The sequence below is a fragment of the Salarias fasciatus genome, chromosome 19, assembly GCF_902148845.1.
Source record: "Salarias fasciatus chromosome 19, fSalaFa1.1, whole genome shotgun sequence".
In the NCBI taxonomy this organism is placed as follows: Eukaryota; Metazoa; Chordata; class Actinopteri; order Blenniiformes; family Blenniidae; genus Salarias; species Salarias fasciatus.
This window is the reverse complement of record NC_043763.1, coordinates 23,708,132-23,720,178: the sequence shown is the minus strand read 5'-3', so window position 1 is coordinate 23,720,178 and position 12,047 is coordinate 23,708,132. Positions and strand designations below refer to the sequence as shown.

At 43.9% G+C, this 12,047-nt stretch overlaps 2 protein-coding genes across 2 annotated transcripts; one reads left to right on the top strand and one right to left on the bottom strand.

Annotated features, from left to right (window-relative positions):
• Positions 1-1,061: 1,061 nt before the first annotated feature.
• On the bottom strand, positions 1,062-7,046 carry snapc1b (small nuclear RNA activating complex, polypeptide 1b). The gene is made up of 11 exons (XM_030116315.1): positions 6,869-7,046; positions 6,210-6,355; positions 5,434-5,593; positions 5,202-5,342; positions 4,590-4,700; positions 4,314-4,502; positions 4,105-4,158; positions 3,947-4,009; positions 3,136-3,259; positions 2,968-3,033; positions 1,062-1,317 (listed from the first exon to the last, which is right to left on the bottom strand). The coding sequence occupies exons 2-11, from the start codon at positions 6,338-6,340 to the stop codon at positions 1,310-1,312; spliced, it is 1,047 nt and encodes a 348-aa protein (XP_029972175.1). The 5' UTR covers positions 6,341-6,355; positions 6,869-7,046; the 3' UTR covers positions 1,062-1,309.
• Positions 6,894-8,977, top strand: yipf6 (Yip1 domain family, member 6). Its single transcript, XM_030116316.1, has 2 exons — positions 6,894-7,421; positions 8,342-8,977. The coding sequence occupies exons 1-2, from the start codon at positions 7,077-7,079 to the stop codon at positions 8,687-8,689; spliced, it is 693 nt and encodes a 230-aa protein (XP_029972176.1). The 5' UTR covers positions 6,894-7,076; the 3' UTR covers positions 8,690-8,977.
• The last annotated feature ends 3,070 nt before the right edge of the window (positions 8,978-12,047 follow it).

The window sequence follows — 12,047 nt, the reverse complement described above, 5'->3', positions numbered from 1 at the left end:
TTCCCTTCACGCTGAGCGCAGGAGCGAGTGTGTGACGGGCGGAGAGGAGGCAGCAGCATCCCCGCCGCGCTTCATCCTCCGGAGCCGCAGAGCCGCATCCTCACCGCGGAGCGCCGCGACGCCTTCACGGACCGCTCGGAGCTTCCAGCACCCACCAACGCGTCGTTGCCACCATGCACGAATTTCAGGGATCATTCTTCTCAGTGATGTCTCCTGCATTTTATATTACACGTGTGTAGTATTTCCAACTATGACTGTATATATTGATTATTGTTAAACCTTAAAAATGCCTCTAAATCCCAACACCAATCATTTTTATAGCAACATTCATGTTTTCCAAAATATTTCAATCAAGTAAAACTCATGAAGAATTGGTTAGCTTAATCATTTTGTCTCGTAAGCTGTGTTATTTTTGGTCATGTTCAGTCTTTTGGCATCGCTTTATGATGAGGTAAACTCACTCAGGTCTTATATTGTTTTGCAGTCCCTTGTCCTCACCTTTTCCCTCTGACTTCCTCCCCTCACCTCCACCCCTGATTGTTTTCACCTGTTCTCCTCCGCCTCATGTACAAACAGTCCTCGTCTCCCTTCGTCTCGTCACCTTCCATCCCCGTAGGGTTCTGTTTTTCAAGCTGTAATTTTCACCTAGAGTGTTTGTTGTTGAGCAATCTGAAGGACTTTCAGTAAAACACTGCAGGTTCTGAGTGAACCAGCTGTGTCTGAGGCTTGAACAGGAACAGCCGTTTAACTCAAACATGGAACATTCGAAGCGTCTTTTCAGGCGACGACCTCATGAAGCTCATGGAGAGAAGCCAACAGCGTGAAAAGCCGTAATCGAAGCAAAGCAAAAGCTTGAGGAATCTAAAACGTGAAACATGTTTTCTGCTATTTCACGCATTTTTCCCAACATAATTCCATGTGTTCATTCATAGTTTTGATGCATTCAGTGAGAATCTACAATGTAAATAGTTAGAAAATAGAAAAACCTTGAATGATGAGTGTCCAAACACTGTAAATGCACATTTTCAAACATTTAAAATCACACAGAAAATGATTCAGAAATGAGTTTTTATAGAAAACTACATTAAATCTTCAGACACAGCAGCTGGAACAGCTGCAGAACAAACAGGAGGTAGATTTAAAAAAATGCTTCCTTCACTGATATTTACATGAATTCAGTCAGAGCAAGACGTCATATTCACAGAATGAACAATAAAATTTAAAATCTAAGTTAACATCTTTAAAACATTCACAGGATCGCATTAAAATAAAGTGGAATGAGAAGCCAGACGATGTTCTGCCCGGTTCTTCAGTGTTCTGGAATGAAAAACAGAATCTGGTGAATAAAAACATTTATGCTGAGGTTCACACAGAACAGTCAGTCAGTCTGTACTCTGCTCTTTCAGCTTCATTTGGACCAGAAGAACCTCCTGGAACCATTTCATTGATCATCCCCAAGTAGCTGGCACCTTCCAAAGTACCTGGAACCATCACAGAAGTGTTCTCCAACTACCAGGAACCATTAAAAAACATATCCTCAAGTACCAGGAAACGTCACAGGAGCTTTCACAAAGAACCAGGAACCATGAGAACTTTCACCTAGTACCTGGAACCATTATATTAATATCTCCAAATACCTGAAACCTTCCAAAGTACCTGGAACCACCACGTCAATTTTCTCTAAATACCAGGAAGCATTAAAAAAAAAAAAAACTTTCCTCAAGTACCAGGAACCATTCAAAGAATGCTTCAAGTACCAGGAATCATCACAGGAACTTTCGCAAAGTACCAGGAACCATAACAACTTTCTCCAAGTACCAAGAGCCATCACACTGATTATTCCCAAGTACCGTATTGGCCCGAATATAAGACGATGTTTTTTTCCAGAGATTGCATCCTAAAAAGTGGGGTCGTGTTATAATCGCGGACTTACGGTAGATGGTCAATACGCATCCGCGCCGCTAGATGGAGCCAAAGTATCACTGACCAGAGAGCGAGTGGAGCGATGAAACGAGATCAAATGATCTGAGGAAAAATGGCGGATCATCTGGAACAAAGGGGCTCGAATGCTGGACAACTGAGCAAACAACAAAGGCGAAGTTATGATACCAACTTTAAACTGATGGTGATCAACGCAGCAGAGTAATCAAACTACTGCCAAGCTGCTAAGAGATGTGGTGCAGCAGAGTGCCTCGTCCGATATTGGAGAGCAGAGAAAAAACACCTACAGATGTGAGAACACTATGAGAAAAGCTTTCCGTGGTCCCAAGAGTGACGCTTCAGAGAGACTGATAGAAGGGTGAGTGAATACGTCTCTGAAAAACAGAAAGACGGAATGCACACCACCAGAGCCTGATTCAGCTAAAGGCACTGGAAAGTTATTTACATCATTTATGCAGTTTGGACCCCTTGAGCCACCTTATTTGTTGCTTATTATTTTGAGAAAGAGAATATATTTTTTATTCAATACTGTAGTAATAATTTTTCATTTTATATCTCGTGAAATGTTATCTCAGTTGTGAGTTTTTGAGTTTATAATAATTGTATTGTAAAAAGTTGTTTTATGAGTGACCATATTGTCTTCAGCATTTTTTTTTTTTTTTTTCACAAAATGATCTTTGAAAAATAGGGGTCGTGTTATAATCGGAGTCGTCTTATATTCGGGCCAATACGGTACCTCCTGGCACCTTCCAAAGTACCCGGAACCATCAGAGCAATTTTCTCCAAGTATCAGGAACCATAAACAAAAACTTTCCTCAAGCACCAGGAGCCATCACAAGAATTTCCTTCAAATATCAAGAACCAGGAACCATGCCAACTTTCTTCAAGTACCAGGAGCCACAACAACAACTTTCCAAGTACCAGGAACCATCATAGGAACTTTCCTAGAGCAGCAGGAACATTTCTCAGGTAACAGAGTAAAAACTGGACTTATTTCTGATCAAAGTCGAGATTGAAGACGTTTACTTTCAGGCTGGAGTGAAGTCAGGCGGCTGATGTGAGTCGTGGAGGAATCTTCTGCCCAGACGCTTCCTGAAAAACACCACATCACTTTAAAAAAAGACTGAAAGACCATTTCAGTCCAGCTGTGGCCTCACCGAAGGAGGATCCCTGGTTTGAGTCCCCGGGACTCACCCGGCCTGTGGAGACTCTCCCTGGTTCTGGCTTTGAGTGACGGTTTCCGGGAGGAAGAGGACGGTCTGGACTCTGGACTCTTGGTGTCCAGCTCTACCTGACGGTGGCGCCGGGACTTAGTGGCCTGTTGGGAGACAGATCTACAGTTAAAACATGAATTCAAAGACACACGAGAGACAAAATGTGACTTTTAAAAAGGAAAATAAAAAAATTGGACAAATTTAAAAAGTAGTTATAATTCAATAATGACATAATATACATAATTATTTTCAAAATTAAAAATCTCTTGAAAACAAAATCACCAAAAAATTAAATATATTTTTAGTTAAAAAAAAAGATTTGAGCAATTTAACACTTTATTCAAATGACTGCTCAAAATGTGAGAGAAATGATCAGATTTTCAATTAATTTTGATTGAGAAAATATCATTTAAACTATCAAAAAATGTATAAAAAAATCAAAACAGCAACAGAAATCTAAGATAATATTTATAACAGAATATATCAAATAGGAGACACTTATTTTGAAATTAAAAAGTTAAATTTCAACTTAATATAATTGATTCATCAACAAATTAACATTTCATTCAAATGATCTGATTTAAAAAAATTTTTTGGAAATACATTAAAAATGTATCAAATATACAAGAATTACTTTTTTAACTCAATATAACCAATATGACACTTTTTGTAATCTAGAAACCAAAAATAATTAGAAAAAAGTATAGGAAAAGTGAATAGAATCAATAAAATGATTTAATCAGCAAAATAAAAAAGTACATTGTAAATAAAATAAGTCCAAAGAGCCAGACCTCGGCTGCTTCTCCGTACGCCTTGGATTTGATGGCGGCCAGAAGCTCGGCTCTTCTGGAGGACTGAGGACAGAAGCAGAGGAGCAGAGGGAGTCTGAAACAGCGCCACACGCTGGTCACACTTAGCACTGCAACTTTAAAGCAGAAGGAATCTGCACCTGCTGAGACGAAGACGTTCCTTCACCGCTGTCTTCATCTTTCAGAGACCTGTCCTGAAGTGAGACGATCAGTTTCAATTCTGATGATTGATCTGTTCTTTATGTATCTACTGTAACTTTATATCTCAAAGACTTCATAGATCTGTGCTGATTTTAATCTACACCTGATCAGGACTGAACTCGAAGAGAGAAATGGTTTCTGACGTTACCTGCGTCAGCTGCCACTTGTAGAAATCCAACACGGTGCCGCGGAGCTGAGGGACCAGGTCTGCTCGGACCAGGTCTACACCCCGATCCCCCCGATCCCCCGGAGCCCCCGGAGCCCCGCCGGCCCGCAAGGCTGGAGAAAACACCGACTTCTTCAAATTATCGTACAGCTTGTGAACGTTGGACAACTCCTGTCAAAGACCAAAGATCAGCTGCAGTTGAAGTTTGAGGAGGAGGAAGAGGAGGAGGAGGAGGAAGAGGAGTTCCCCTCTGCTCACCTCCAGCAGCTCGATGTTGATCAGCTCCTGAGGACGAGACGTTCGCTCCATGAACTCCTCACGCAAACTTGAACTTAACGGCTCGGCCTTCCTCTTCTTCCGGAATGCAAGCTGAGAGGAGGAGGAGGAAGAGGAGGAAGAGGAGAGGGAGGAGGAGGAGAGAATCCGTTCATGATTTCAATCAGTGCAAATGTTTTTTTTTAAGAAATTAAAGAATTTCAGACTCTTTTTTAAACTACATATACACACCTTTAAATGTTTAAAAAAAATATTTTCTTTCAACAGTAAAAACTTTCAAACCCTCACATTTAGTTTTAAATATTCAAATGCAGTTCTATATTCAGAATATTTACTTTGTTCAATTTTTACTATTTTTTTTAATGGCTTTTGTTCCCACTTTTTTCAAAATATCATGTTATTGGAGCTTTTGGCGCTTTTGGCACTTTTAGCATTTAATTTACGCTCATCGGTCCAGCTGGTGTGAAAAGTTCCGGACTGTTTTTCCACACTGAAAAGGGATTCCTCCCTCCATCTCATGGACCTTAAAGAACCATCTGAAGCGGTTTAAAGCGGCTCTGTGCTCAGTGAGCGGTGCTGCCGGCGGCGGCTGACCAGCTGGGGCATGGCGGTGTAGCTGAAGGCGCCGCAGGCCTCCAGCTTCCGGAGGACGTAGACGACATCGTAGTGCTGCGCGTCCACGGCGTCCTTCTCCAGCTTCTTCACCTCGTCCCAGTCCTTCAGCGCCAAGCGGACCTGCAACCAGAGGGGCGGAGTCAGGCTGGAGCCTCGTGACATTCCAGCCGGACGTCCGGTACCACCGGGACCGGGCGCCGGTGGTCCCCACCTGCTCCGGAGGCGAGACCCTCTGGGTCTGGTACAGGCCGAACAGCAGGTACAGGCCGCCCACTCGGATCTGGAAGCTGAACGGGGGCAGGAAGAAGGGGTAGGCCGAATCCAGAATCGTACGGCTGAACGCTCGCTTTTCGTGACGGGCGGTGATGCCGCTGTGCCGGGAATCAAACACAGGACACATTAGATGTGCTCATCACTCAGAACACAACAGGAACACTAGAAACACTTGTGTCTTTGACTTCACAAAGGCAGAAATAAGAACAGAAATAACACACAAATAAACATAAAAGGAGCGTAAATTTAGTTCATTCATTGAAAAAGGGGAACAAAAGAGAGAAAGTGACACAAAGGAAACAAAACACCAAACCTAATAGATAAAAACCATTAAAACAAGTTGCAAAATGACAACGAGAGACACAAAACACCAACTGGAACCTAAAAACTGATCATAGAGGTGAGAGATGATTCAAACTGCCCCATTGCAGTACAGATCCCTCACAAACAGACATAACATAAATCTAACATGATTGTACCACAAGACAACAGAAAAGCTGAAACATAAACCACAATCACTCACATATAACATCAGCACAAAGACGGAGAAAGTGATTACTCAAAACACAAGAATTACACAACCGAAACATCTTAAAAGACACACAGTTGAGAACAGAATAAAGCACCACAAAAGACTGGTTAATAATGCGTTAATAACAGAGAGGTTGAGGAGTGAAATAAGGTGTGTGAGAACTTCATATGGAGTAAACCTACCTGAAGATGTCCGAGAACTTCATCTCCCTCCAGATTTTGCTGAAAATCTCGTAGCGAACAGACTGAGTCTCCTGGAAACGCCTCAGCAGCTCCTCACAGTCCGCCTTCGCCTGGGCCTGGAGGTCCTCCATCCACGGCTTTTAAAACTAACAAACAAAAAAACAAACACACAAACAAACAGGCGGCGTGTTCATGAGGAAAAGGCTTCTCTTGTCGTAGACGACACAAACGCGAGAGCAAGACGTCAACAATACGCGACAGTGATGATGCGTTCATCACCGTAGGACAATATCTCTCATCACTTTTTTTTAAATTGAAATTGCAAAATACAAAATATGTAGAGCAACGTAAAGTGGTCTTTGATTTACTGCCTGACAAGCGTCACATGATAGAAGATAATATGCATACAATAAGTCTAAGATAAAAAGATAGACAAGGAAGAGGCTATCAGGCAAATGAATACGTTATGTGCAAAAAGGTTCAGGTTTCCTTATGAGGTCAAAGTCCTCTACGATACTGCAAAGTTTTACAGACTTTTCAATGCAGGACACTGAAAATATTGAAAAAAAAAGATAAACTTTTTAGCTGGTGCTGAAGTGAAACGTTCTCACTGGTGGAGACGAGTATCTTTAAGATTTCCTAGTCACGCCTGAACGCACCAGAAGGATTTTTGTTGCGTCAGAGACGTGGTCCGGAAGTAAACAATCCCCGGCTGACGTGGAGCTGCTCCTGGGTTACAGTTAACCTGTCTGTTAAATCCGGACTAAACCCCACATCAGAGGGACATCTCGGAGCTTCCAGGACAGTTTGCGATCTTAAAGAGTGAAACTCGCAGAGCGAGCTCCCTTCAACCTCCCAAACAGGATCATGGCGGCGGCGGCGGATGAGGCCAGCAGGCCGTTCGCCGGCCTGTCCGACGTCTCCATCTCCGAGGACATCCCGGTGGAGGGGGACATCTCCGTGCCAATGGGCTCCTCTCGGAGCGACGACGACCACTTCTCCACGCTGGACGAGCCGGTGAAGGAGACCATCCTGCGGGACCTGCGGGCGGTGGGCACAAAGTTCGTGCACGTCCTGTACCCGAAGCGGAGCTCCGCCCTGCTCCGGGACTGGGACCTGTGGGGCCCGCTGCTGCTCTGCGTTACCCTGGCTCTGTTGCTGCAGGGCGGCGCGGCCGACAAAGACGATCAGGGGGGCCCGCAGTTCGCAGAGGTACGGACCCCCGACCACCCTTCTGGTGTTTCGGATTAGCTGGTTTCCATGTTAACTAGTGACAGAGTACCTCCAGCAAGCGTCGCTGTTAATAGTTACAGAAAACATTAAAATAGACTCATAAAAGGTCCCACACGCTGAGATTTTATTATGAATGCGAATAAACGGTATTCACCAGGACGGCTGTGGATTTATGTCGGTTTATTGCGAGTAACAGCGGAAGGACCCTCGTGGAAGTCTGTCATCAGTTATAAAGGGAACCAGTTAATCCGAAACACCACACAGACACGCTCAAACCCCCCCCCCCCCCCCCCCCCCCCCCCCCTGATGACATGATGCGTACTAAAACATTACACGTAGGGCTGAGTGTGGAAATGTGGATTTAAATAACCTGTGAACACACACATGTGAGTAAAACAACAACCCGGGACTTCTCTGAAGTAAATATTAGCACATTTATTCAAATTATGGTGATGAATACAGTTACAGCTGTGTGGAAGACAAACTGCAACTAATAGACTCAATAAATTAGGCCAAAATACAATTACAGACAGATGCCTAACATCACAAAAGACACAGTTAAATACAAGTGACTCAATGGATACAAATATTTTACTAAAACGAGCCATCAATTCACATCCTCATCTTAAAAATGGCAAAAAAAAGACATCAGAGAAATGCATCATATTAACATAATGGTGAAGAGAGATGTGCTGTAGAATGGACTCTTAATCTTAGCACAACAAATGTTAAAATAATTGTCAAACTTCAATTATTTTATTTAAAAAAAAATGGATATAAAAAAAATCAGAGCACTGACTCACTGCTGCCACCCAGTGTGCAGACGTTGCATTACACAAATCTGACCACTGTCTCTTTAAAGGTCTGATTTGTGCGTGTGTTTGCGTCGCCCCCTGCAGGTGTTCGTCATCGTGTGGTTCGGCTCCATCATCATCACGCTGAACTCCAAGCTGCTGGGCGGAACCATCTCCTTCTTCCAGAGCCTGTGCGTGCTGGGCTACTGCATCATGCCGCTGACGGTGGCCATGGCCGTGTGCCGCCTGGTGCTGCTGAGCATCTCGGGCACCGTCAGTTTCGCCGTGCGGCTGGCGCTGGTGACGGCGTCCTTCGGCTGGTCCACCTTCGCCTCCACCGCCTTCCTCGCCGACAGCCAGCCGCCCAACCGCAAGGCGCTGGTGGTGTACCCGGTGTTCCTCTTCTACTTCGTCATCGGCTGGATGGTCTTGACCTTCTCGCTGCCGCAGTGAAACGGGAAGAGCTCGGGAAACGGACACCGAAATCTGCCTTTTGGGTGGGCGACTACTGAGGCGGCGACGAGCTCTCCGGGTCGCCGGGGGAAAAGTATTCAGACTTTCCAGAGTTTTCAGGATTCAGATGTGGACATGATGGATGCTGATGTTCTAATTTTTTATGTTTACGGTCTATAAGCTCGTGCAGAGGGATACTGGATGAGTGTGTGAGCTGGCGGGATACTGTGATTTTTCTCCCTCCTGATCTCTTTTGGGTGCAAATAAAGTCTCGAACTGTCTTCACGGCACTGAGGGTGAAACGTTTCACAGCCTGCGTCAGATTCACACAGAGAGACGGGAACAATCACAGCACACGTTTCGAGCACAAAAAGGAACAAAGACACACACCTAGGTTGATAACAACAGAAAGAGGTGGAAACAGAACCACACAAAAACTAGGGATGCTCTGACATGAACATTTTGACCACAGAGACAGTTGTCAGTGTACAATAAATGTCCAAACACTGAAAAAATGTTTTGAAGAACCAAACCAACTATTTAAAAAAAATTAACTTTTTTTTTATACGAAGTGCAAACCAGTACAAGTCATGTCAACTCACATCTGTGAAGTTGCTAAATTAAAAATATCAGAAATATGAACTACAACTTGTTTGTGGATATTCCCCAACTTAAAGCAACCATAACCCACGAACGCAACGGCAACTAGACGGAAATAAACATCGGCTTTTAATCTCAGACAAGTTTTACTTATTGGACCAACACTGACAAGCACCAATATGTTGTGCATCCTTTATAAAAAGCAGACAGAAAATCATACAAAGAGGCCAATAAGACACAAAGATAAGAAGAACAATTCTCTTCAAATGGAAAAAAAAGCATAACAATACATACACATAGAAAAGGAAAAACAAGGTGAAAAGACTAAAGTACAAACAGAAGATGACAGATCAAAAAAATAAGACAAGCTAAGTGAGCCTCATGAGTTCAGCTGATCAAGATGTTCAGTGTGTGTGTGTGTGTGTGCTCAAAGCAAAAACATCTGACTAAAGCAGAGAGCCGTATTTTCTTCAGCAGGAGAGCAGTGAACTCCTATGACAGTTTCAGTTTCATTCGTCTTGATGTGCTCCCTCAACAGATTAAAATGAGTTGTGAAAAGAAGACTTTGGTTCATGTCCAAACTGACGACCTGGAATCACCCAGCAAGATGAAGAGTCAGCTGACATTTTGTTGTGACACTGATCGTCGAACAGCCGTGATGTTCTACGTGATGAGTCCTTTTTGGGGATGTAGTGATCTTCAGACACCGCTTCCACCACAACACATATGACGTCTTCATTTTTTTCCTTCTTATTTAATTTCTAAAAACATAAAATAAAAAGACAGACAAAATATAGGTTAATTTGAATGAATGAGGAGAGAAGAAGAATCTTGTTTTACTGGCCAGGTGTTCTCTGTTACCTGTTGACAGCTTGTATCCTGATAAGAAGTTAAAACAAGCAGCGAACAGCTCAGACACACTGTTCACATGTTGGACAAAGCCTCTGCATAAAACACACAGTCTGTTCTCAAATCTGACAATAACATTCCTTTTGTCACTTCTCAAAAAAAAAAAAAAAAACATTATACAATGTTTGTATTTATGAAGCAGCTTTAGAAGCCGCCTCACTCCGGTCCTGACAGGGTGGCTCTTCTGAAGTCTCCGCAGTTCTTCATTTGGAATGTTTTTTTTGTTTGTTTTTTTTTGACTAAATCCATATAGTTTTGTGTGTGTGGTCTTATTATGCCGAATAAACTGTCTAGTTAACTTGTTAAGGGAAGAGAAGAAGGTTGAAGGAGCGTGGATCACTAGTGACTGGAATACATACAGATACTCATTTAACAGCACTGGTCCGGCCTGCCCTCGGCCGCAGCAGCTGATTGGCTCCAGCCCTCCGTGACCCAGAGAAGGACCAAGCCGGTTAGTTGATCCTTCTGACTTTTTGGGTTTTAAGCAGGAGGTGTCAGAAAAGTCACCACAGGGATGACTGGCTTGTGGCGGCCAAGCGTTCGTGGGTAGTCCAGGATCCAGCGAGAGGTGGTGACCCACCCCTGTGAGTTCCAGCTTATCCCTCAGGAGAGCCGGTCGGATTGTGATGAAAGCGCTGGAGAAATCCAAGAACATGATCCTCACAGTGCTTTCAGGCTGCTCCAGGTGGGACAGAGCTCTGTCCAGGGGGAAGACGACGGCATCAGCTATACTCTTCCCAGCTTCAGCCTCATGTTGAGGATGAGTGGTGTGAACGGGGGACTGAGTCGGGGAGGTGGACATTTGTCAGGAGAAGCAGTGGGGAGTCTTTTTGTGTGCTGGAGGTAGAGAAAGGAGAGGTGTTGATGGGGGAGGGGGGCAGTAACCAAGCAGTGCATACAGTGCAGGTTGCAGTCGGGTTGGCTGCATTGGGGGAGGGACAGGAGCCTGATCAACCCTGTTGAACAAAAGGTTTAGATCAGACCAAAGTTATTTTGGGGCAAAATATCCATCTCCATACAATACCAGCAAGCAAAAAACCTGATTTTACATTGTAATGCCCCATTACTCATTTTATAAGTGATATAAAGCAGTGGTTGGGTTCAAATGTTGTAAAGCTCACTCTGCTGGGTTATTTTAAGTAATTTTGGGGCAAAATATCCATCTACATACAGTACCAGAGGCATGCATGAATCAGTTTTTGGCAAGTCAACCCCCCCCCCCCCCCCCCCCCCCCCCGAAGCTTGCGGAGGACATTGGGTCTATCCAGGTTGATCACCGCTGTGTTATGGCGCGCCATCAGCTGATCCCGATGTTAAACAATAGAGCTCTGCACAGACTCGACGTGGTGAAAAACAATGAAAAAAGTAAAAGATGGACCAAAACAAACTCCAAAAGTTTGGCCCTCATGGTGCGGGACCATGAAGCGAATCACAGAATACAAAAAAGTTGGGCAGGTCTCGATTCAGCAATGGTCTGTGCTCAAAGAATGAGGTCAGCTGACTACCTGAATATACTAAATGACCAGGTTCGTCCATCGATAGATTTTTTTTCTTCCCTGATGGCATGGCCATATTCCAAGCAGACAATGCCAGAGACAAACAGTGGTTCAGGGAGCATGAGACATCATTTTCACACATGGATTGGCCACCACAGAATCCAGACCTTAACCCCGTAGTAAATCTGCTGGAGAAGACAGTGGTTCTTGCAGTGGTTCTACTCTACCATCATCAGTGCAAGCAAGATCTTGGTGAAAAATTATCTCAACACTGGATGGAAATAATTCTTGTGACAACACTGCAGAAGCTTCTCAAAACAACGCCACAGCGAATGTTTGCCGTAATCAAAGCT